Source organism: Cololabis saira, chromosome 7 (assembly GCF_033807715.1).
Source record: "Cololabis saira isolate AMF1-May2022 chromosome 7, fColSai1.1, whole genome shotgun sequence".
Lineage (NCBI taxonomy): Eukaryota > Metazoa > Chordata > Actinopteri > Beloniformes > Belonidae > Cololabis > Cololabis saira.
The window spans coordinates 39278030-39304985 of NC_084593.1; the positions used below are offsets into that span (position 1 = coordinate 39278030).

Genomic DNA, 26956 nt, shown 5'->3' on the forward strand with positions numbered 1-26956 from the left:
AGACACAAACAGCAACCATTCCAGGTCCCTGAGACTGAATCAAAGCTAGACTACTGTGATTATCTGTCCCCCAGAACTGTGAGTATGTAGGTGAGTGAGCAGGTGTGTATCTCTGTGTAACTGTGTGTGTGTAAAGTAGGAGGAACATTTAAGTGATCCCAGGAAAGAAAACTTATGAAGCTTGAAGTCTTTATCACATCAATATGAAATCATAAATTCCTCATCTGTTCTGTTTGTGTTTTGATGAAGTCATTTCTCTTCTCTCTGCGGCTGTCGTGTTCACGTGGTTCATCTTATAGGCCCAGACCGCGAGCCCCTTGATCAAAGCCCTGATCCCCGGCATCCGAGCCCACCGGCTCCAGCCAGCCATCCATCGATCTGGATCAGAGGAACATTTTCCTGCCTTTGATTGAGACTTTGCATGGTCGATCATGGCTTGAGCGAGTGTCTTGTTTACCACCTGTTTGTATTGATTGTGTCATGAAGACTCTTCCTCTCCGTCCCTGATGCCTCAACCGCAGCTCTCCCCTCCGGTTTCACGTTTTAGACAAGCAAACGTGCGGCTCGGAGCCAATCGAGCCGAGTTTGAGACAAACCGCAGCCGGGCCGGGGGGGTTGGAAAGAAGCAGCGAAGCGGGAAGAAGAGAGAACACCACGAACATGTAAATAAGCTCCTTAAAATAAGTGAGGAGATGAATAGAATATGGAAGCGGTGTTACAGGAGAGTGAAGTGAAGATGTGGAGGCCATCTGCGCTTAGTTCATCTGGCATCTCCTCGTGTGCCTCCGACTGGCTGGTCCTGCCTGCCGCTTGGCAGCGTTCCTGCTGCACAGCTGGCTCCACAGACGGAGCCGCCTTCTCCATCACACGTGTGCACCATCCAGCCTGCATCGCGTCCATGTGCCTGCTCCTTAATGTGCACAGTTACCTTGACTGTTTCATTCCAGTGAAAAGTCAACTAAATAACTACTGTATATAAGGCCAATTTTAGAATGGCTGCATTGGCTCCCCGTGTGCTTCAGGATCAATTTTTAAGGTTCTCTTATTAGTTTTTAAATCTCTTAACGGTCTGGGGCCTTCTTATCTGTCTGATCTGCTTTTACCCTATAAACCCTGGTGGACCCTGAGGTCCTCCGGCCTTTTAATCATTCCCAAAGTAAGAACCGTAACCCACGGTGAGGCATCATTTCACTACTACGGCCCACGTCTGTGGAACCTGCTGGAACCTCAGGGTTCAGAGACTGTTGATGCTTTGAACAGCTCAAATCTCCCCTTTTTAAATTGGCTTTTAGCTGATTCCTTTTAGTCTTTCTTGTATCCCCTTGTTTTAACCAGCTGTTCTTGTTGTTTTAAGCCAAGTCTTATGCTCTTATGGTTTTAAAGGGGACCTATTATGAAAAACAGGTTTTTTCTTGCTTTAACATATATAAAGTGGTCTCCAACTCAGAGAAGGAGGAAAGCAACCAACGAGCTTCTACGAGCCGTTCAGATTCTGCTCCCGTCGTTACGTAACGACGGGAGCGATGCGTGAAACCACGCCCACAACTAACTCCGCCGGCCGGAGCATTTTTTCGTAGCGGTGTATCGCGTCATTCAGGCAGCCAATCAGCACAGAGCCTCATTATCATAGCCCCGCCCACTCAGAATCCTGCATAGATAATGAGGTTAGAGAATGGGAAGATAAAGACATGGATCAGAGGCTGAATTTCTAATTTATTTAGAAAAAACAATCAAAAGCTTGTTTTTAAGACATTCAAGGCCTGTTTAAAATAGGTATTAGATGCCATAATAGGTCCCCTTTAAGTTGTTCTTAAGTTTGTTTTAGCAAGTCTTGCTTTTTAAGGATTACTTTTAGGATTTTATGTTATCCTTTTAAACTCTTTTAGTGTGTATTTTAACTTCATTATTAAGTTTTATGTTTTATGTAAAGTGCTTTACGTTGCATTTTTTATTTTGTATGAAAAGCGCTAAACAAATAAAGATTGATTTGATTTGATTTGATGCATGAGACCTAATCAGGGAGGATATTTCTTTGAATATGATTCCTTGTTTTTGGTAAGTTACAACTTCTAAATGTGAAAAAATAAATAAAAACATGTTTCCAGGTGCTGTGCAGCGGTGGCGGTTGTCTATTCTGGGCTGCGTTCGCTTGTGTCGGTGCGCGTGTTTGCCTGGGGCTGCACTGTCGGGGAGGCTATAATAGGCCTCCGCTTCTACATATGTACTTTAATACTCTCTGGCAGTGACGAGAGTGACAGTTCCTCCACAACGCCTTCCCCACATGAACCCTGTCACGCCGTAGTGCGCTCACCTGACTGACAAGGTGTGTCCACCAGGCTTAGCCTGTCAGCTCGTACAGTGGCAACACGCCCGCTCAAGTTATTGATCCTGAACACGAGCGCGTGTTCAGGATCTCCGATCAATTACCCTCTTGGAAGGAATACTGATGCAACAATCAACTTTCAAATTAGAGCCAGGAATAAGCTTCTTGAAAACACGACCACCACGCTTGAAGGGAACCAATAAATCGACATTTTTGGTTTCCTCTTGTAAGTTCAAGTATGTTTAATTGAAAAGACGAAACTAAACAAATGATCTTAGCATGACAGTGGACCGCGGGAGCTCATTTCATCTCATGGACATCCATCGTCCGCCGCTTATCCGTTCCCGGGTCGCGGGGGCAGCAGCCTCAACAGAGATGCCCAGACTTCCTTCATCCCAGACACTTCCTCCAGTTCTTCCTCCATCTCTTCCTCCATCTCTTCCTCCATCTCTTCCTCCAGCTCTTCCTCCAGCTCTTCCGGGGGGGTCCGAGTCGTTCCCAGGCCAGCCGAGAGACATAGTCTCTCCAGCGTGTCCTGGGTCTTCCCCGGGGTCTCCTCCCGGTGGGACATGCCTGGAACACCTCCCTAGGGAGGAGGGACATGCCTGGAACACCTCCCTAGGGAGGAGGGACATGCCTTGAACACCTCCTTAGGGAGGAGGGACATGCCTGGAACACCTCCCTAGGGAGGATCCAGGAGGATCCGGTACAGCCACCTCAGCTGACTCCTTTCAATGTGGAGGAGTAGCGGCTCGACTCCGAGCTCCTCCCGGGTGACCGAACTCCTCACCCTATCTCTAAGGGAGCGTCCAGCCACTCTGCGGAGGAAACTCATCTCGGCCGCTTGTATCCGCGATCTTGTCCTTTCGGTCACTACCCAAAGTTCATGACCATAGGTGAGGGTAGGGGCGTAGATTGACCGGTAAATCCAGAGCTTCGCCTTTCGACTCAGCTCCTTCTTCACCACGATGGTCCGGTACATCGACCGCATAACTGCGGACGCTGCACCGATCCGTCTGTCAATCTCACGCTCCATCGTTCCCTCACTCGTGAACAAGACCCCGAGATACTTGAACTCCTCCACCTGAGGCAGGACTTCTCCACCAACCCGGAGAAGGCACGCCACCCTTTCCCGGTCGAGAACCTGCCCTGCCGCGTCGCACTCGGCCTCAAACTGCCCCAGCACATGCTGAAGGTCCCGGTCCGATGAAGCCAACAGGACAACGTCATCCGCAAAAAGCAGAGATGAAATCCTGTGGTTCCCAAACCGGATCCCCTCCGGCCCCTGGCTGCGCCTAGAAATCCTGTCCATAAAAATTATGAACAGGACCGGTGACAAAGGGCAGCCCTGCAGTCAACGAAGCTTATTTCTACTTCAGCGTGAATTGGAGGAGACTTACTGCTGGTGTCAATATTTATTGTCAGTAAATAACTAACATTAACCCGGATGCACACATCTGGTGGCAGCTGCTCTGTGAGGAGCTGCGTCCGGTTCTGAACTCCATCAGACATCGTTTATCCTGATAAGTTTACGAGCACTTATAGGTTTATGATTGGATTTGTAAACCCCTCACGTTACCAGATACTCTGGTACCAAATATGGTTTCTGGTCTGGGTGTCTGGAGAGGCTTGTCGGTGCTAAATCACATCAGAGATCCTGGACTGGTCGACTACAGAACGCCTTGGGACTGAAACGCTTTAAAGAAGTCATCTATTTCAGTATCTGTAATTCACTCCGACCACTTTTAGAGAACAGCGGAGGTGAAGAAGACCTACCAAAGTCAGACCATTCCTCTGTGTCCAAAAATAAATACATATCTGAGTTCCTGTTACCTTCCACAGCCCAGGTTCTCCTGCCATGAACGCCACCACGTTCATCTCTGATGATTCTGCTGTATCGGTCCATCAATCTCACGTCTGGAGCTTTGCATCATTCCCTATCGCCGCTTATGAAAACAAAGGCCTACAAATGATATGTTCTTAGTAATAATTAGTATAAAAATGTAATCCATATCACTGCAGGCAATTCTCCTCCTCAGCGTGATGGGAGTAGCAGATAGTATATAACACGGGAAGATTGCAGCGAGTTGCAGAACGATTATATATAAATAATCCTGTTTAATACACAGTGTGGCGGGATGATGTGGTAGGTGGTTTAGTTTAGTGTGTGTCTGTGTGTGGCAGCGGGCTAATGATTGGTATGTGGAGGAGCTTCTGGAGCGAGGATTAAAAGAGAAAAAACAATAATAATGTGTGTCAGTGTGGATGGTGTGAGACGCGTGGGTGAGACAGTGTGTGTTCCTGTCCGTGGGGGATATAGCCAGTGGATCGCTCGCAGCATCTCCAGTCCCCCCGTCCCTGCAGTGTGTGTGCGCTGCTCAGTAGATTGGGCTGCAGAGTGAATGGGCTCATTAGTGGTAGCAGAGTAACACATGGCCCGGGGCACAGGCAGACACACCGCTTACTCCCTCCAACCCCCCAAACACACACGCAGTCACACTCCAGACATGCATACTAATGCCTGCAGATTGTAAACAGAGCAGGCCTCATTTAAAAAAGATCCCCGTGTTCCTGTACATCAGTCAAGGCTTCAGAAATCGTTCCGAGGAAAAGCAAGAAAGAGCGAAAGAAAAAGAAAAAATCTTGGTGCCAAAATCAGCTGTTTGGAAAATGATTTCTGGATCTCTGCATTGTTGCAAATGCTCGGACTACGACGGAGTATTAGGGCCAAACTAAGAAAAAAAAATGGAAATTACGAAAATAAAGTCATAATAATATGAGAATAAAGTCATAAAATTACGAGAATAAAGTCATAATGTTGCGAGAATAAAGTCGTTATATTACGAGAATAAAGTCGTAATATTTTGAGAATGTAATGTAATATTGAATATATTATAAATATGTAAATATAACTTCACAAGATGCTCAATATTTAACATTTTAACACAGGGAGAAGACTGCTCTTCCTGTTAGAGTTCTCATAAATTAACACTTTATTCTTCTAATATTATGACTTTATTCTCATAAATTACGACTTTATTCTCGTAATGTTACGACTTTATTTTCTCGTAATGTTACGACTTTATTCTCATAAATTACGACTTTATTCTCGTAATGTTACGACTTTATTTTCTCGTAATGTTACAACTTTATTCTCGTAATATTACGACTTTATTCTCATAAATTATGACTTTATTCTCGTAATGTTACGACTTTATTCTCGTAATGTTACGACTTTATTCTCGTAATATTACAACCTTATTCTCATAATATTACAACTTTATTCTCATAATACGACTTTATTCTATTACGACTTTATTCTCATAATACGACTTTATTCTATTACGACTTTATTCTCGCAAAATTATGACTATTCTCGTAATTTTACGACTTTATTCTCAATTTATTATGACTTTATTCTCGTAATTTCCAATTTTTTTTTGTCTTAGTTTGGCCCTAATACTCCGTCGTACTCGGACCGCTGAATAAGTAGGTGGAACAGTCTGCTCTCAACAAGACGGCACTCAGAGGTGATTGACGTAAAAATGTTTGAATGCACCATAAAGGGCTGCAAAAGCTCCACAAAAGGTCTTTCATCCACCGTCTCCTTGTTTAGATTTACACCTCAGTCACATTTAAATTACAGGCAGCAGGAGGATCTAAAGTCAGGATTACTTTTATCCACGTGGATTACATTCAAAGGTAGAAGAAGAAATCACCTCGAGCAAAGAAAAAGAACCAGAATACTGTCTATGACTCTGGAGCGCCAGCGTCCTTCCAGTTATCGGAAAAAAAGAGGAGAATCAATAAACCATCCTCCTCCCCGGGACTGCCAAGAAATCCGGGAACTCCAGCTCAGATTTAAGAGATGGAGAGAAATATCAAGCATTTGGCTAAAAAATAAAAATAAAAAACTATAGTCATCGTTAAAAGAAGTGCTGATTCCGTTTGAAATGAGGAGTAAAAAGTGTTTTTGACGACCCGTTCCGCCGCCCCAGCTGTCTCCCCGCGGTATTGCTTCATTTGGCTTTTATGGAACACTTTAACGTCATATTTTAATATCGTATTACACTGCACATGAAATGTTATATCCGTTTTAACCAAGTAGGACTCTAATGTGGTGCCTTATAGAGTCAAATATGACTATTAAAGATATACAAGATGTACAAAATGGTCCTCATAGTTATTTTTCAGTATTGAAAAAACAACAAAAAACAACGAACATGCTTAAAAAAAGACCAGAAGGGTTCATAAAAATGCTATGACGACTTCAGCAGTTTAGAAAATAAACCTCTTTTATGAGATTTACTTTATATCATCCATATATTTGACACTATTATTGTTGTTATACAGTTATTGTGGAATGACATTTCCAACAATCTTTCTGTGTTATTTGGTTTTATCAGCCCGTGAGATCACAGTGATGTAAGAGTCGACGTGCACGTCTCATTTGAACCATCATCCCTTCATGCACATGATTTGCTGAACACATTTGAACACAGTGCAAAGATCCATGTCTGCACCAGGAAGCAGCTCGTACAGAACGGAGGGTTGCAGCGCGTGCTGATGAGCGGGGTCACGGCGGGGTCACCCGTCAGCACAGATGTTTCGCTGAATTACAACCACTGCACTTCCCCAAGCCTTCACAGCGACTGTGTTTGCAATAACTGTCAAATGTTACAAATCCTGGAAAGAATGATCCTCTCTGAAACTCTGCAGCAGCAGCAGCATCCAGTTTCCTTCGCCATATCCATCCTTTCAAAGTAATGTGATATTCAGAGAAATAAGACATCTGTGGACTCCCACTGGGGGCTGATGTGTGACGGATTCTGGGTCACTGACGCTGCGCAGTCACCGTGGCGACTCTAACCTCAACATCACTTCCTGGGATTCATCCAGCAGTGACCGAAATGTCATCTGTACGTTTCCTGGCACGAAAACGTTTATTTACAGATGAATGTTTGGCTGTTTTTTGAAGGCAACCTGCTGGGCCGGCTTAATGAGGACCTCAATCACACCTTTCTCTGCCAAAATAACAAGCACCAAACACAAGACATTGTATAATAAAGCACAGTCAACCAACAGAGAGGGGGTCTGATTGTCTTACCTCTGGGCCGGGACTCTGGCTTTGGTCTTGTCGGACACCTGACGGCACACATGCGCACAGAAGGAGAAAAAAAAACATCTTCAGTACAACCGACTTTGCTGTTTGTGTGACTTTTGTAGTAATTGAGTGATAAACAGTGAGAGTGAGTTGATTTTCACTGGTTTGCTGACAGCAAGAAGATCAGCTCATTACTGACATCATTTTATTACATTAAACTACACAATATGAACAATATGTACAGTACAGACCAAATGTTTGGACACACCTTCTCATTCAAACAAATGGGGAAGTGTGTCCAAACTTTTGGTCTGTACTGTACAGGACTGTCTCAGAAAATTAGAATATTGTGATAAAGTTCTTTATTTTCTGTAATGCAACTAAAAAAACAAAAATGTCGTACATTCTGGATTCATTACAAATCAACTGAAATATTGCAAGCCTTTTATTATTTTAATATTGCTGATTATGGCTTACAGTTTAAGATTAAGATTCCCAGAATATTCTAATTTTTTGAGATAGGATATTTGAGTTTTCTTAAGCTGTAAGCCATGATCAGCAATATTAAAATAATAAAAGGCTTGCAATATTTCAGTTGATTTGTAATGAATCCAGAATGTATGACATTTTTGCATTACAGAAAATAAAGGACTTTATCACAATATTCTAATTTTCTGAGACAGTCCTGTATATTAAAAACAAAGAATCCTGATCAAAAGCATAATTTGCTTCAAGACAAAGAGTTGTTAATGAGCAGCCGTTCAAATGTTTGTGAGAATGCAGAGAGGATACGTGGGTGATACTTACACACACGAGCTGATGGAGAGGAAGAAATGTAAATAAAAATTTGAATGGGGTTAAATGGAAGCAGGTGATATATACTAACTGATTTCTACACAGTGAGAAACGGATGAACAGCAGATCAGACGAGTGATCAACCCGTGTTTCTATCAGTGACATCAAATTACATTCGGGTCAAAAGTTTGGCAAAAAAAAATACAAAAGAAAATGAAAAATTTATTTAGAGAATGAATTCATAACATTGTGAATGAAGTGCTGTCTTGGAATGAAATACCAGTTTTTTTGAGGAGAAAAGAGTGATCTCTTTAAGGAAATAAAGACCAAGGAAAGAACTGTGACTGAATTTAAAACCTTCACTGTCATTTTTGTTGCTTTTCTCGTCAGGTTGTTTGCAGGGAACAAAAACAAGCGCACAGGCACAGCCAGTTACACTCCACAGACGATAACACTTCATCTTTCCTTTATTCCCCTCACACACGTCTCTGTTCTCGGCCAGGTCTCTTCCTCTCTCCTCTGTCGGGAGAACAACATCTTTTTTCTTCATTAAAAAGACAAGAAAACCTCTCCACTCTGCAATTACTTCTTTTCCTTCATCCTCCCTTCTCTCCTTCCTTTTATTTCTGCTTTATAAATTCTTTCAACGATAGAAAGAAGAAAGGCAGTGAAGCTTTTCCTTCCCCCCTCCTTCCCTCCTTCCCTCCCTTATCTCCCTGTCAATTTTGTACATGGCTACATCAATTACAAACGGTAAACAAAAACAGTCAACTCAATTTTCTGTAAATATAATCCCAAAAACGTCTCTGCAAGCACTGTAACCAGCGATTAAAACGAATTAGTCCAACAAAAACAGGACATTTTCTCTTTTCTGGCTGGTGGTTTCATTGCCTCTGTTGGAATAAGGTGATTAACTGAACCAGTGAAGTTTCTGATAGATCGATGCAGAGCTGCAGGCTAAAACAACAAACCTCCTCAGATCTGGGGCTTTCGGAGACTTGCAGGGCTCGCGGAGAGGATCTATCCTTGAATATATTTAGCAAGTTGGTAGCTTTGCTTGGATTTAAATAAAGGACAACTCAACCCGCACAATCTTACAACAGGGGCTGCGAGCGTCGTTCCTGGCAAGACAATGCTGGCTTTTACAAAGAGATGAAGACGGTAAGACAGAGAGAGACTATTCGCACCTTAAGTCATGTATGATTTTACTTCTAAAATCTCCATATTCCCTTCTCTCCTGTTTTCATGTGGCTGCCAGACATCCCCGTGTTTCACAGCGGGACCAGCGACACACGGGCTTACGAGGCTTTAAAGACGCCCACACCATCTTAAACAGCAACCAAACAATGGATTCTCTGCTTATCTTTTTCGGTGTTGCTTCTCTTTGGTTAAAGACTAAAGCAGGTCTAACACCTGCTCGCTGACTTCAAAATCCAGTATTTCTGATGCAACTCTTGCCGAGGGATCGTATTGATGAAAATACAGTCGCTGCCGCATCTTTACAAGAGACTCTGTGCTTCGCTTTAAAGCATCTTTTCATTGGCTTCAAGTTGAGATATAACACAATTAGCTTACCAAAGACTTATGAGATGATACTACCCCCCCACTACTTCCTTCAGTCAGTCTGACATGTGTTACAGCAGACATTTACAGTAGGTGACACACATTAGGGATGAGCGGTATGGACAAAAACATATCGTATCACGTATCACGATAATTTCTGGCATTTAACCCAATAACGATAAAAAAAATACCAATACAAAAAGTGTCATCAACGGGAATATTTCTTTCTTTCTTTCAGGCTCATTTCTTTCTTTCTTTCTTTCTTTCTTTCTTTCTTTCTTTCTTTCTTTCTTTCTTTCTTTCTTTCTTTCTTTCTTTCTTTCTTTCTTTCTTTCTTTCTTTCTTTCTTTCTTCTTTCTCTCTCTCTCTCTCTCTCTCTCTCTCTCTCTCTCTCTCTCTCTCTCTCTCTCTCTCTCTCTCTCTCTCTCTCTCTCTCTCTCTCTCTCTCTCTCTCTCTCTCTCTCTCTCTCTCTCTCTCTCCTCTCTCTCTCTCTCTCTCTCTGTGAGCATGTCGGAGTGAGCGGGCGGGGCTGAGCGTTTGAGTGAGTGTGACTGTTGGCAGCTGTGCCAGGGACAGTTGTTTTCTATCTTTTTGCTATCTTTTCTATCTCTTTATTTGTATCTTTTTTCATTTCTTTATAGTGTTAAGCTTTGGTTCTTTTTGGGTTAGCAATACTGGCGTGGAGTTTGTTGTTTGTCTTTTTGTCTTGCTTTACCTGGATGTCTGCTTCCCGGGCGTGGTCGCAGCCGCTCAGGTATGGAGAGTTTTGAAAAACTCACGCGGCGTCATGCTGTTAAAATAGCATCGAATGCCAGTGTAGAGGTTTGCAGTTTGGCAGCAGGAGAAGTTGTAGGGCATGGCAATATTTTGTCAGCGGCCCGCATGAACAATGCTATTGTGATGTTTTTGTGCACTGTTGATATGGCTAATGAGCTGGTTGAAAGGGGTTTGGTGGTTGATGGCATTTTTCATACTGTCCTTCCTCTATCAACCCCATCAAAGAAAGTGACTTTATCTAATGTTCCTCCTTTATCAAAGATGAGGTTTAGTTGAAATCCTTTCAAGAGCATGGTAAACTGGTTTCCGCAATTAAAAAGATTCCAATTGGAAGCAAATCCCCTTACTGAGTCATGTAGTGTCATTCAGGCGCTCCGTATTCATGGTCTTGAAAGACAACAAGGATGATTTGGACCTAAGTCTAAACGTGAAGGTGGATAACTTTAGTTATGCCATCTATGCTTCAACAGGTGTTATGAAGTGCTTGGTTGTGGGCAAACAGGGGCACCTTGTTCGTGTGTGTCCTAAAGAGAAAGAGAATTCTAGTGATGTGAAAAAAAATCACGGAAAACACTAATAGGACAAACGCCTAATGGAGCTGTGGTGGTTGAGCAGGCTACCGAGATGGGTGCGTCTGCTGTTGCGGCACCCGCTGTATCCAGTGGGACTTCGTCTGCCCTCAGCCGAGTCGGTAGGGGCAGATAATGCGTCCCTTTTGCGGGAAGAGGTTATCGGGGTAAACCCGACTGATAAGCCAGTAGGCCTACATGCAGAACAAAGTTCTCCCTTAGATGATGCAGTAGATGCAGAATCTGAGAGTCAATCCCATACAGAACTCGCAGAGCAGCGTCTCTGAGGCCAATTTTGACCAAGTTCTTGCGTCTCTGGATGACTCCCTCATGGATACAGAGGAAACTGTTTTTAAGATGCCCCCCAAAAGAAAGAGACCTAAAAGGACTAAAAAGAACGATGTTTTGGCTGACCTTAGCGGCACAGATAATGAATATGAGAGTGATTTTCTGACTGTAGTGTTAAATGCAGCTTACGTCAGAGTGGTTTTTCTAGTTGCGATTATAGTGTGGAAGACATAAGATCCTTCTTGAAAAAAACAAAACATATGAGAAATGTTCAGATTGACGACTACTTCCCTGATGTGGAGCAGTTCCTCACGAAAACTAGATCTTTTTTGAGTGAGGGCTGCTTTACGAATCCAGAGTGCTACCCGTCTCAAAAAGATAATGACCAAAATTAATGTCTTGTTGAATAGTGATGTCTGATGTCTAGTTTATCTTTCACATGAATTATGATGATGGTGTGCACACAACTCTTATATTTTTTTTCTTCTTATGACGGGAGAAATCAGAATTGCTTCCTTAAATTTAAATGGGGCCAGGGAAGGAATTAAGAGGGCCTTGTTATTTGAAACGATTAAGAAGAATAGGTTTGATGTGCTTCTTGCTCAAGGAAACTCACACTGACGACTCAATTGCTGCTGACTGGGCAAGTGAGTTTGATGGCCTGTCTATTTTAAGTCATAACACATCCAATAGTGGTGGTGTTGCTATTCTGTTCTCTAGGACCTTTACTCCTATTTCCTACCAGACTGAGGAATTAGTCAAGGGCAGACTTCTAAAAATCAGAGCCCAATTTGAAAACAATTTCTTTGTGTTTTTTTGTGCTTATGCACCCACCACGCCAGTGGATAGAATGCTTTTTTGAATATATTAAATGATGCTCTAGGCAATTGTGAGTCTGAAGATTTTTTACTCTTGGGAGGTGATTTTAATTGCACTGAAAATGCAATGGACAGAAATCATGTAGAGCCACACATGCCCTCACGCAGAAGACTCATAGAACTGATGATTGCGAATGAGCTTGTTGATGTCTGGAGGAACTTTCACAGTTCACAGAAGCAATACACCTGGGTTCACTCCTACAATAACCGTTTGACTTTGGCTAGACTGGACAGATTTTATGGTTTTAAGCATCAACTTAGTTTGTTTAGGAAATGTGCGATCATCCCAGTTGGTTTTTCAGACCACAGTTTGGTTTTTTGTTCTCTTTCGTTAAGCTCTGTAAAATCTAAAAGCTCTTATTGGCATTTTAATAATAATTTGTTATCCGATGGCCATTTCAGAAAGGTTTTTAGACTATTTTGGCAGGATTTCAAGAACACAAAACCATCATTTAGCTCTTTGCAACAGTGGTGGGACTTTGGCAAGTCACAAATAAGACAACTGTGTCAGGAATATACTTTCTGTGTCACAAGGGACATAACTCGCTCAATGGTAGAACTTGAAAAAGAAATAATTGAACTCCAGCGTTTAGGTGAACAAACTGGTAATCAAACTTATACGGCAAGTGTTAAAGTGAAGCAGAAATCATTGGCTGACTTGCTAGGTATAAAGGCACAGGGAGCACTGGTCAGGTCCCGCTTCCAGGGCGTGGAGTTGATGGACGCCCCTTCTAAATTCTTTTTTAATTTGGAACAGAGGAATGGGCAGAAGAGGTTCATTCACTCTCTGCTCTCTGAGGATGGCTCACTGTTGACCAATCTGGCTGAAATACGTCAGAGAGCAGTCGGGTTTTACGAAGAGCTATATAAGAGTGAGAACTCAGATATTCAGCTGAAGGATGGCCAGTCATTCTTTGAAGATCTACCCCAGGTGGCCGAAGACGAGAATACGTTCCTTGGAAGGGCTTTGACCCTAGAGGAGCTGCAGAGAGCCCTCCAGAGTATGGAGGGTGGAAAGGCACCGGGGTTGGATGGTCTACCCGTAGATTTTTATAAGTCCTTTTGGTCTGAAGTGGGCAACGATGTGTTGACTGTTCTCAGTGACAGTCTGGCCAGGGGGCGTTTGCCACTGAGCTGCCGAAGGGCAGTACTCACTTTGCTCCCCAAAAAAGGGGACTTGAATGACATAAAATCATGGAGACCTGTGTCAATCCTCTGTACTGAATATAAATTGCTCTCTAAGGCATTAGCTAATAGATTGAGTAAAGTTGTGGAGCAGGTTGTTCATCCTGACCAGTCCTACTGTGTGCCAGGTAGGTTAATTCAAAACAACATTTCATTGATCAGGGACATTTTTGATGTTGGTAAGCTGTTTAATTTGGAATTTGGCTTAGTATCAATTGATCAAGAAAAAGCATTCGATCGTGTTGAGCACAATTATTTGTGGAGTGCTCTGGCAGCCTTTGGTCTTTGCCCTGAGTTTATTGGTATGATTAGAGTTATGTACTGTGACATCGAGAGTATTTTAAAGGTTAATGGTGACTTGTGTGCTCCTTTTAAAGTTCACAGAGGGGTCAGACAAGGTTGTGCCTTATCAGGTATGTTATACACTTTGGCAATTGAACCCCTCTTGGTGAAGCTGAGGAAAGAACTGGTGGGGGTGAGAATTCCAGCGAGTGAAAGTGTTTTTAAACTGTCGGCATATGCAGATGACGTTGCAGTACTTGTAAATGATCAAAGGGACATAAATATTATGTTAAAGATTGTTGATGATTTTAATGTGGTTTCCTCAGCAAGAGTAAACTGGTCAAAAAGTTTAGCTATGCTGGTCGGGACTTGGTTAAATGGGGAGCCAAGCCTTCCGGCTGGCTTACATTGGGCTAGGAGTGGTTTTAAATATCTTGGTGTTTTTTTAGGGAATGAAACTTTTATTCAAAAGAACTTTGATGGGGTGGTGGAGAAAGTTAAGGGCCGCCTTGATAAATGGAAATTCCTTTTAAAGAAGATATCCTACAAGGGGCGTGTTCTTATCATCAATAATTTGGTGGCATCTGCCCTTTGGCATCAGTTGTCTTGTGTGGACCCTCCAGCAAAGTTGCTGTCAAAGATCCAGTCAATCCTAGTGGACTTCTTCTGGGATAAGCTTCACTGGGTTCCACAGAGCATCCTATATCTACCTAAAGAGGAAGGTGGACATGGACTTGTGCACCTACAAAGTAGGACAGCTGCCTTTCGGTTGCAGTTTGTCCAGCGTCTTCTTATGGGACCTCTGGATTCCGGCTGGAAATCTGTGGCATGTGCCATTTTACAGACTTTTGATGGACTGGGGCTGGACAGAACTTTGTTTTGGATGGATCCAAGGAGATTGAACGTCAACAAACTCCCTGTGTTTTATCGCAATTTGTTTAAAGTTTGGTCCCTTCTTACATTGCAACGCACAGGAAGCACAGTGTCTCTGCATTGGCTTTTAAAGGAGCCCCTAATCTTTGGTTCCGTTTTAGATATGTCTCTTGAAAAGTCTCTTCCCGCAGTCACACATAGCCTTCTTAGGTCTGGAGTCATTACTTTAGAGAGTTTACTCAAGTTCGCAGGACCAGATCTTGTTAACGCTGAACAAGTTGCCAGTCAACTGGGGATGAGATCTGTTCGAATAGTAGCTCAGTTACTTAAGAAATGGCGGGCCTCCCTTACAAGGGAACAATTACAGATGTTGGCAGACTATTTTAGAGGGCTGTGCAGTTCAGACTGTAATGATCCTTTTCCCAATCTGTCATTGTCTCCAAATTTGACAGGTTGTACTGGTCCGTACTTGCATTTTGAACAATTGTCTCTTTTGGGTCAGAAGCCAGCTGCTGGCAAGTGTTTATATAAACTGTGTGTGAAGTCCTTTAACAAAAAGTCTCTGGACAAGAGGGTGGAAACACCCTGGTGCACTGTTTTAAAAATGGGGGAAAATGTTCGACCCCAGTGGAGAGCACTATACAAGTCACCCTTAGCCAAAAGATGTGGGGATTTACAATGGAGGATTCTGCACGGAGCAATTGCAGTCAATGCCTTTGTTTCAGTGTTGAATCCTGTTGTAGATCAAGAGTGTCCATTTTGTTTTGTAAGAGAGACTGTGTTTCATTCCTTCATGCAGTGTGTAAGGTTACGAACATTATTTGTGGTTCTACAGTCACTCTTTGATCATTTTAATGAAACATTTTCAATGGAGACTTTTATTTTGGGTTTTAAATATGTGCGGAAACATCGTTTCAAATGTCAGCTGATAAACTTTCTCCTAGGTCAAGCAAAAATGGCAATATATGTTAGTCGTAGAAACAAAATTGAGCAAACTTCTAGTGACGACATAGTAATGGTCTTTTCAATACTTGTGAGGTCTCGCATGTTAATTGATTTTCATTTTTATAAGGCCATGATGAATATTGAAGCTTTTGAAGAAATTTGGTGTTATAATAGTGTGTTGTGTATGGTTGCTAATGATGAATTGCAGTTTGCACATTTCTTGGAGGATAAAGCATGACTTGACCCTCAATTTTATCTATTTATTTTTTATTGTATTGTTAATGTGATTGTACTCTGCACAAAGTGATCATGTATTATGTGGCAAGAATGTAATAAAAGGTTTTTGAAAATTCAATTCTCTCTCTCTTTCTTTCTTTCTTTCTTTCTTTCTTTCTTTCTTTCTTTCTTTCTTTCAAGCTCATTTCTTTCTTTCTTTCTTTCTTTCTTTCTTTCTTTCTTTCAGACTCATTTCTTTCTTCTTTCTTTCTTTCAGGTTCATTTCTTTCTTTCTTTCTTTCTTTCTTTCTTTCTTTCTTTCTTTCTTTCAGACTCATTTCTTTCTTCTTTCTTTCTTTCTTTCTTTATTTCTTTCTTTATTTCTTTCTTTCTTTCTTTCAGGCTCATTTCCTCAATTTATCATTTTTACCGTGAGATGACAAATTCTTAGCGTGGACAATTTTTTTGACGGTTTATCGTGAATGGTAAAATATCGCCCATTCCTAACACACATAATGAGCAAATGTTTTCCTTTTGCAGATGCCAAAGATATGAGATTTATCTGTTTACTCACCTGCCTCTAAGCCTGTGCGGTCACTTTCACCACTTCCATTTACTCCGTAACCTTTTGAGCTCATCGATCAATGCCTTTTAAACCTCAAACACTCTTCCTTTCTCCATTTTGTGCTGAGTGCCTTGTTTAGTTACTTACCCCAGTCACATCTTATCTGCCTTTCAAGACTTAATAGTATCATCTGCTCTTAACTTTATTTTTTCCTGATGGAAACATGTTGTTGCTCTTTTGAAGACGAGTCCACCCGCCCAAAGGTGAACGACACATCACGCAAAGGTCAGACCAAAAGGACATAATCTGAGCCCTGAGATTTAACACCTATCATTACTCAGAGAATAAATAAATGATAAGGTAGACGCACTGCATCCTAGCAGCTTCCCTGAGAAACTGGTGATTAGACGGACAATAAATCCAGCAGGTGAAAAAACCACTGAACCCAAAATGAGCAGGAATGTTCCCAGAACTCAGGCTCAGGCTTTATTTTAATTCGAGTTGTGCTTCATGTGGCATTTTGACCCTGGTCTTAAATCCAATTATCATTTTCTCGGATTTCCTGTATTTATAAAACATTTTTGGCATCACACATTTAAACGAACCTAAATTGCAGTTTGAGGTCACCTGATGAGTACAAACCTGAGACGGTGGGGATGTCAGCCCTGCAGATCACCGCTAGCACAGGAAATAATCTACTAATTCATAATAAAAAATAATAAAACTACCTTTGATGTGTGCATGTGACATCAAATCTAATCAAGGTGCACAACTGGTTTCTGACTACGGTATTTTCTGGACTACAAGGTGCACCTAAAATCCTTAAATTTACTCAAAACTCGTCAGTGCACCCTATAATCAGATGTACCTTATGTATGAATTTTGTTGTGCTTACTGACCTCGAACCAGTTTTATTTGGTACATTGCTCTCAAACATCTATCAAAATGTTTTAGTTTGACTTTGGTAGCGATGTAGCCGCTCCAACCTGACTGATGTTCGGACACATTAAAGTTAGTCCTTGCTTGGATACGGGTTGTAACGTCAGACAACATTAGATAACTAATTATGTAGTGCTGGCAACCAACTATCATCCATCATCTAGTCAATGTTACCTTACTGTAATTAGACGTCACGCCAACGTCAGGTTTTTAGAGTAAACCCAATTTTCAAATCTATATCATAATCCAGTTATAATCAAATGTTGGAATACAATGTTGTTCCAACCTCACACTAACTAAAGGTGTCTGATATCGCTGGTTATGATGAACCAATCAGAGAGCAGGACACCTGTATGACGCTTACTTCCTCCACTTTTTATTCGTGGATTCGTGGAAGATGAATGATTTAAAATGTGAGAGTATTTTTCTGTGTTAGTTACAACTGAACAATATTCTGAGTTATGTGAACGAGTTGAATGAAGTTGGACTTACCTGACTGTTTTTTTTCTCCTTTATATATGTTTTATCATACGCCTTAAAACCCGGTGCGCCTTATGTATGAAAAAATAAATAAAAAATTCCTTTTAGAAATTCCACAATGCGGAAATTCTTCCTGTGCATTTAACCCATCTCTAGTTAAACTAGGACTGATGGGCTGCTGTTTTGGTACAGCACCCGGGGAGCAGTAAGGGCCTTGTTCAGGGGCCCATGGTGGTTTACCTCAGTTGCAATCCAGGGGCTTGAACCTGGATCCCTCCAGACCCCAGCCCTCCTCTGTAACCACCAGGCCACCACTCCCCCAAAATAGACCCATTCATTGATATCATGCCTTATAACCCCTGATAACCGCCTGATGGTCTGCAAAATACGGTACTTTTGATTGGTGAGGAAGAACACCACAAAAGGGTATATATATATATGAATTGTGTGGCCTGTACGATACTGTATGGAGGTTTGCTCTCCATGTTTGGAGCATACAATGTCTATGATTTATGCAGAAAAACAACCAGAATTCGCATAAGTTTCATCACTTTTTTAGAATTCATTTAGTTTTACAGAGAAAGGCCCCTGCAACCCCCATGTGGTCACTGAAATAACAAATGAGTTGCTACCTGTAGGGAGGATTGAGAACAATTTGACCTGCATGGTTAAATGTTAAGCTTAAGTGTATCCTGTAATTAGCATCACAATTAGCGTCAGCCAGCACTCGCAGGTCAGCACTCGCTGTTTGATATTACGTGTCATTTTTAGATCTGATCCTGTTATTATCCCCGGATGAAGAGCACCTGTTTACACACACAGGGCAGTGTAAATGCAGGGCGTGTTAATTCCTCCCCGCTAGGAGGGATTATAACATCAGGCCTGACCTGTGAGTTACTGGAGGGCTCACACTAGATCTGGAAGGCATGACACTAGATCTGGAGGGGAGCACACTAGATCTGGGCGTTAAACACGGGGTGACAGTCAGTGTACAAGGGGATGTGGTGTTAGCCACACCGAACGTGGACCAGGGAACGCCAAGGAAAGAGTTGCCTGAGGAGATGAGGAGGAAAGTACAGCAGAGCATGCTAAAGGTAAAGGCTGGAGCATCTCCAAGCAGCACGTTTAGGGTCCACAAGACTGTAGCTCGCCTCCCTGGTGAGGGACACATGAAGAAAACGGATGACAGATAATATAAATCGTGATGCAAAACATCTTCCGTAGAGATTCAAGGTGAACTCCAAGGTCAAGCTCCATCCAGTACTTGAGTTGTAAAAAAGAATCAGGGGGGATGGTAGATTTTATCATATGGGGACAGATAATTTGTGCTGATTACAAATAATATAATATATTACAAATAATAGCACTGACCAAAACACCTGCAGAAATACTGCAGGAATGACATAGCAGCAGTTAAATGCAGCCTTCTGTAAGCTTTAAATATCCACTGGGCTTACATCAAATACATCAAAACACAACAATAAAAAACAGTTTTCTGAACTTATCAATATGATTCTGTCCTTCACAGGTAAAACGGATCACTGCAAAAACTCAAAATAAGAATATTTTGTCCTATTTCTAGTTAAAATGTCTCATTTTAGTAAAATAATCTTATTACACTTAAAACAAGACTTATCACTGGAAAAAACAACAATTTTCACCTGTTTCAAGTAGATTTTCACTTGAAATAAGTAGAAAAAATCTGCCAGTGGAACAAGATTTTTTATCTTGTAATGAGAAGATAAATCTTGTCCCACTGGCAGATTTTTCTACTTATTTCAAGTGAAAATGTACTTGAAACAGGTAAAAATTGTCAAATGAATAATTTGTCTGGTGTTATTTTTCTGGTGATGACTCTAAATGTTGAAATAGCAGTAAAACCACATTCATTGATGAAATGACATAAGGGATGGAAAAGGGGGATGGCAGTTTTACAGGGGTGATGATTTTGACCATTTTTATTTCAGGGGGGATGCCATCCCCCCTCATACCCCCTCAACTCGAGTACTGGCTCCATCAGTGCGTCAGATCACACCATCAGTTAATATTTAAACCCAAGTGAGTGACCGAGGACGACTCCACCATTAAAAGTAAACGGTTAAAAAAGACAGACTTTGTCAAAATGCAAAAGACTACAAAGTGTAATTTGTGTTTGTTGTTTTTCTTTTGAAAAGATTTTGTTTAACCACAATTCAAAAGCAACAATTGATTATCAGTCTATTTCTAATCTATTATTCCGTTGGTCAGTTTTCCATTCCATCCGTCCATTCAATTCTCTAAACTTTATTTAGTTGCTAACATTTGAAGTGGATCAAAAACACACTTACATGTTATGCAAGAATTTTGATTAATATTCTTGTTTTAGGAAAACTTGGATGGAATGTTTTGATCCACGTCAAACGCTGACTGCTATATCTAGACACAGGTAATGGAAAAATACTGATGTCAATTTACTTCACTTCTCATTCAACTCTGTCCCAAGGACCTCTTTAAAAATCCCCAACTTCTTCTGAGGAACGCTGTCACGGGTCGGGGAACGCGGGGCCCAAGTGCAGGAGACGGGCCGGCAGGAGTTTCAAGACAAGAAAGAACTTCAACTAATAAATAAAGCTGCACAGGCAGGAATCCAAACAAAATGCCAAAAAAAACAGGCTCGCTAGAAAAATAAAGAGACAACTGAAAAACACCAAACAGGAAGACTGGGGAACACTACAGACGAGCCGTGAGGAAAGGAAAGATGAGACAATATATATGGATATGCTGACCAAGATGATCAGCCAGGATGGAGCAACAGTAAAACAGGTCAGAACAAACTAAAGACAGACTTTCAAAATAAAACAGGCACTAATCGAAACCCCAAACCGTGACAAATACATTATAACAAATAATTTAAAATGTTGCCCTCTGTGAGTGTTACCAGTTAGACTTATCACACGTTACCACTGGATGTTTGAGGGTCTAAAATGAAAGAATGAAGATGAAAATGAAATACCGGTATTATCTACTGGAATGGCACGATTGTCATTGCACAAGTTCAAAGTAAGCAGTGGACCTTTTTGCCTACATAAAACAGAGGGACTGCTTAGTCTGCTCAGAAACAGGTCAGTTACAAACTTAAAACACGATGTATGGCAGCTGAACTTTCATTCATTCAGTTTCAGGATCATGGTATATATGTATGGTATAAGTTGGTTCTTTTCAGGCTCGTTGTGCAGCGACGAACCGTTGGCTGTGGGATAAGCAGACCTGCCAGTCACTAAAGGACCTGAAAAACCTCTTCTGGGATTTGGTGGTTTTAAGATTACAGCGTGTAGCAGATGGTCATAAAAACTGAAATAAAATCAAAGAAACTGCAGGTTCTGCAGTGACACCAGATTTTGTACTCAGCTAAAGCTAACCTCAGTCAACAAATTAACTAACAGTTCTGTTTCCATCAGTTATTTGTTACTAAAACTAGTAACTAAGTGAGTTGAGTGTTCCTTTACTGACACTCCAACTAGTACTTTTACAAAGTTTTCAGTCATTACTGCTACTTGAACGTATCTTAGCCAATAACTGATGCTCTTCTTTATTGCTGCTGCATTTCATCAATCTAACTACCGTATTTTCCGCACTATAAGACGCACCAGATCATAAGGCGCACCTTCAATGAATGACGTATTTTAAAAAGTTTTCCATATATAAGGCTCACCGCATTATAAGGCGCTACAGTAGAGGCTGGGGTTACGTTATGCATCCATTAGACCAAGGGTCTCAACCCGCGGCTCCGGAGCCGCATGCGGCTCTTTCATCCTTATACTGCGGCTCCAAGTGGCTTGGGAAAAAAAAGTACAAAAAAAAAAACAAACTAAGTATTTAATTGAAGTGTATTTTATTTGTGTTAGTTCTTTAATATTTTAGTTCTAAATTGGAAGATTATTGTGATCTTGACATATTAGAATAAATATTTTATGGTCTATGGTTGCGAGACCTGTTGCGGCTCAATATCGATCCATATATAAGGCGCACCGGATCATAAGGCGCATGGTCAGCTTTTGAAAAAATTGAAGGCTTTTAGGTGCGCCTTATAGTGCGGAAAATACGGTAGTATTTTGTTGGATAACTGACCCTCAACATTGATGATGTTGATTCCTACATGTTCTGCATATTTATTGGGAGACCTGAAGTCCAGGTGAATGTTGTTGTCACTGGGTCTGTGAACTTCATAATGCTGTACGTGATTTTTGCCTGATATCTGTTTCCACAGACGACAGGGATTTATGCGTCAGACACGCGATCGCTCAGATACTGGAAGAAGTAGAAATGAATAAAGACTAGATCTGAAATGACTGGAATCTGCTCTCCCTCAGCTGCTTCAACCTGTGCTGAGTGAAATACAGAGGTGCTGAGCGACAGTCTCACGTCTAGACAGGTTTCTTTTTTCTAAACAAATCCTTAGATGTAAGATGGGAAAGAGATGCATGTAAATAGTCAAAATATGTAGGAGTGGTAATGTCCAGATATCCACCAGGATAGGAATTAGGACAACAGGACTCACAGGGCTTATGTATAGACTTAATATCAAGTTACATGTATGTATTGCATTTTAGTGAAAGGTGTGCAGCACTGACTGCCTTCACCTACCAGTTTCCTGAGGAAAACTCCCAAAGCTGCAGAGCTACAACACATCTGTCATATCTTCTACAGTTCAATGTTGCACGTACGCTTACTGCCGAATATGAAAACACTTTACTAGTCCTCCGAGTATTTTTCTTTTATTCCTTATAGCAAACTCAGCCACATTCACCTTCAGGCTGGACATTTTTACCAGCTGCAACGGTGCTTTTATATAAAGAAAGAACCTTTAAGCCTCTTTGCTTTGACCAAGGTGATCTGTCATCAAGCGCTCGCAGAGAAATACACAGATAGAGAAAAAGGACAGTCCTGCAGTGGTAATTGGGTTGCTATTTTTCTGTCAGTTTCTAAAGTCATTAGGCACAACTCTCCTTTTATATCACTGGTTTCCTCTAAAACCTTCCCCACTCTCCTCCATTTCTCCTCCCTCTGCTCTTTCTTTCAAGTCCCTCCCCTCCTTCATCTCTTTTGCTCTTTGCCAAAAACATATTCATCATACTCCTCTGCTGCCCTCGCAGCGTTGAGCCACAGCATACTAATGACAGTGTGCATCAGTGTGTGCGTCAGTGAGACGCTGTCTGTGTGTGTTTATGTCCATGTGTCTGCTGGCATAAAAGCTGGAGAGTATAGCTTTACATGGCCACACTGTATGTGCTTTTCTGTTTATAGGGATGCTTGTGTGTAAAACACGGGTGTCTGTGTGTTCGCCTCTGAATGTGTGTGAGTGTTTTACTTCAGGCTGTAAAAGCTTGATAATACACCATGCACTCATTTGCTATAAGCCTGTTAACAGCATGCACAGATAAATGCCACTGAATTCATCTCAGTCGCTCTCTCTCTCCATCGCTATCTTTCTCAATCCTCTTGTTTTCCATCTTCCGTCCTCTTTATCTTTGCCTCCTGTTGGTTGTTATCAATCCGTTTCACCTGTTTATGCCTTTCTCTCTCAGTCTGCTCTGCTAACTTATTTACTCTTTTTCTTCCTTTCACTTGAAAAGATAAAAATACTGAGAGAGAACAGCTTTGATGGAGATTCAAAAGAATAGTTCAGCATTTGGGGAAACAGTAGTTCCTGCAAAAAACTGTATAATGGAAGGACCATAATAGCAGAAGTAACACACTGTATATACTATGCACAAGTCCTTGGCAACCAGAGTTTGTTTTTATTTAAGTTTTTTTTTAATCAAAAAATCAGTACACTGATTCGGCTGATTAATCAGTCTAACCTTTAGAATAGAGAAGCTGAAAAATAAATAATGCTAATTTAAATTGATAAAACAACAACACAAGGACACTTTAAAACTTAGATTAAAACTTTGTTGTGACAATGCTTCTTGGCAATAAATCTTATACCTTTAAAAAGCCTGTTTATGTCCCTTTTAAATGGAGCTACATTTGTAATGAACGTGCATTTGTGGGATGAGCAGCAGAGCTGAGTATGTGGTTTGCGCCCATGAAATGTTGCCAAATTTCCCCTGGCAGTGTCAAACAACTTTGACTATTGTTTGGTGTTCGGTGGACTGGATGATTGATGTTTGAAGAAACAACACATACAGTTTTGGCTGTTTAACAATTGATCCATTTAACAAACCGGAGTGGCGTGTGGAAGAACCAAACACAGCCAAACCAGCCGGGCCCTCCTCCTCCTGCTGGTCACCAGCCTGCTCACACACTGATGTGGGACGGCATCCCGTTCTTCAACCAGTATTTGTTGCAAGACAGCCAACGTGGTTGTGATGGTCACTCTGGCACGAACAGCGCGGCCAAGCTGATCCCACAAGTGTTCGCTGGGGTGGGAGGTCAGGACTGCTGGCAGGCCTTTCCACCCTCTACACTCCCAAATTCTGGAGGGAGTCTCTGATAAACCCCACTCCGTAGTTGGCAATCAGCGTTTTTTCCCACACTTTGACCCTACAATCCAACTGCCGTAGGCAGGATCTGGATCCATCTTCCACATATTCAGGTTCCAGTGCATGTGTTGTCGACACAAGCTCAAAAGTCAACAGCAAAAGAACTTGTTTGGCATTGGCGGAGAAGATTTGGCAAATGTTTCATGGGCACAACCCACAGTTCTGCTGCTCCTACCACAAATGCATGTTCCTTACAAATGTGGCACCATTTTTAACCAGGCACCAGGCTTTTTAACGGTATAAGATTTATTGCCAAGAAGCATGGTTACAACAAAGAAATAAACTACCAAACATAAATGTACTGACTTTTTGTGCCAAGTTTATGTACAGTAGTGGCTAAAACATTTGGCAGAGGTCTAAAGTTGGCTATAATGCATGACTATACCCTGCATTATATACTGTATTGCATTATGCATTATTTCACAAGTTTCTAAAGCATTTATTGGCAATTACAGTACATCAGATCTTTTCAAATGTTTACAGCGCGTATTATTCTTTAAAACTTCTGTATTTCCTTAGCATGTTGTATGTTTTTGGACCAAATCCTAAACGATGGTGATCTTGTTGTATTCGTGCCGTAGCTGATCATATTTGTGTCTTCTTACTGCCCACCTGCTTGTTGAGGATTAGCCATATGTTTTCAATGGGATTAAGATCTAGGGAGTTTCCTGGCCAAATGTCTTGAATTTCAATGCCATGATCTCTGAGGCATTTTGTCGTGTTACATGATGCTCCATCATGCGAAAAAACACTTGGATCATCACCAAATAGTTTTTGGATTTTGGAAGTTTGTCTCCAAGGACCTGTTGATGCACTTGAATAATGTTTTTGAGAAGAACTATAAGTGAGCCAACTCCCTAAGATGAGAAGCGATCCCAAGTTTGGATGATTCCAGGATGTTTCACTGTTGGCATGATAACAGACTCATAGTAATGCTAACCTTTTCGTCTGTGAATAATTGGTTTCTCCGATTTCCCAAACACCTTGAACGAGGTTTAATTCGAAGAAAAGAAACTGAAAAACATTGCACCTGTCTTGTTTTCTTTTCTCCCTGCAGACGTTCAGACTGCTGTCAATAGTTCTATCTGCACATGGCCCAATTTTAAAAGGTATTGATGGCTCCAAGGGCTTCTTTGGAGGTAACCATCTCTAACAGTAAAATACAATGGCTCCTTTTGAAAGATAAGTCTAACAACCTCACTCTGCTCTTAATATTCAGAAGGAATGATAGAGTAGTTTTCAGTAAACTCAGTAAACTCACTAACACTAACCCCTGACCTGATTAGTGGAAATGGTGAAATTATGTTAGTTGGTAACTCTCAAAGGTTTGAAACAAGGCAACTGGACTCTCTTTTGTTTTGTTCCTGAACAAGTTTCACCTTCCATCCAGAAGTTCTTTTCTCAAACTGAGGTTGCCAGAGAACGAGAACTGAGGACTGCCTCTCGGTGGAAGGCAAAATATCTTCAAAAACAACAGAAAAGGAAGTCCAGTTGCCTTGTTTCATACCTTTGAGAGTTATTAGTCCACATCAGAGCGATGTCAATTGGTCATCTTATGCAGAGGGTCAAAGTACAGCTAAAACTGGGATTTTCTGGTTAAGTTATTGTAATAACAAGCTCTTTTTAATGTGTTTCTCTGTTCACTTTACACAACACTCTAGAAACAATGGGAATCACCACAAAGGAGACTAAAGTAGCTATAATTGTCAAGTTTCACTGCTACAACTTGAGTGGCTGGCTGATTTGAAGAGATCAGGGTTCATATCCCATCAGGGTTCGTCCGCGCTCATCCCTCTTCAACCAGGACATGCTGATGGGCTAATGGATCAAAACATATATGGACCACAGCTGACAATGTCAGACGACTGAAATGCTACTATGCAAGACACCCCAAAGAGAGTTACAGTACATGCAGAAGACGGGGAGCTATTGAAGCTATAGCTTTTAATCTAACAAAGAAATATGTGTTCACTCCATACTCTTACATCTACACAAGGAAGTTGTTATCACAACTCATCATTAGTGAGACACAACAAAGATGCTATGGCAATTAGGAGCAAGGATGAAGGTTGAGTGAGATGAACTATCGTCCTTACCAACGATAAGCCCTGATACTGAAGCTCATAACCAAGTAGGATGCCTTGAATCCCTCTAACCCCTTACTAAGTGACTAAAGTATCTTTTGATAGCCCACCAGAAAAATGTGAATACAATATTTAGGAACGACCACAGAGAGGAATAAACTGAAGCACAGCTCCACAACAGTGATCCTAAAGATGCTTTGCTGCAAGAATAACAGGCCCGTTGCTGCACACATGAGTCAAGCTCAAATATTAAGACAAGGTGCTTCATGCAGTGGCTAGCCAAGCAAACAAACTGCTCTAAAAGAGTAAAGTTAATATTTTCTAATGGCCAAATAAAAGTATTGACTTTAATTTGGCAAAAATATTGTGAAAAGACCTGAACAGTTTATGTGTTAAAATACACCAACATCCCAGAGCTGAGTCTGTTATATGGAGAAGAGGAGCTGATGATCCACTGTGACTAGAAATGTTTAATTGCAGTTATGGTTGCATGGGGGTCAGCTGTGACATACACACTCAAAGATATGTAACTGAATCATATTTCAATAAATGAATTACCAAATAT

The 26956-nt window shown here is 41.4% G+C and overlaps 1 protein-coding gene across 1 annotated transcript in view; it reads right to left on the reverse strand.

The window, feature by feature from the left end:
• Window positions 1-26956, reverse strand: part of aff2 (AF4/FMR2 family, member 2) — a 242409-nt gene that overhangs the window by 54428 nt on the left and 161025 nt on the right. The window contains exon 10 of the mRNA XM_061725886.1: window positions 7431-7468. Within this exon, the coding sequence (XP_061581870.1) occupies window positions 7431-7468 (38 nt within the window). The remainder of the gene's footprint in view (window positions 1-7430; window positions 7469-26956) is intronic.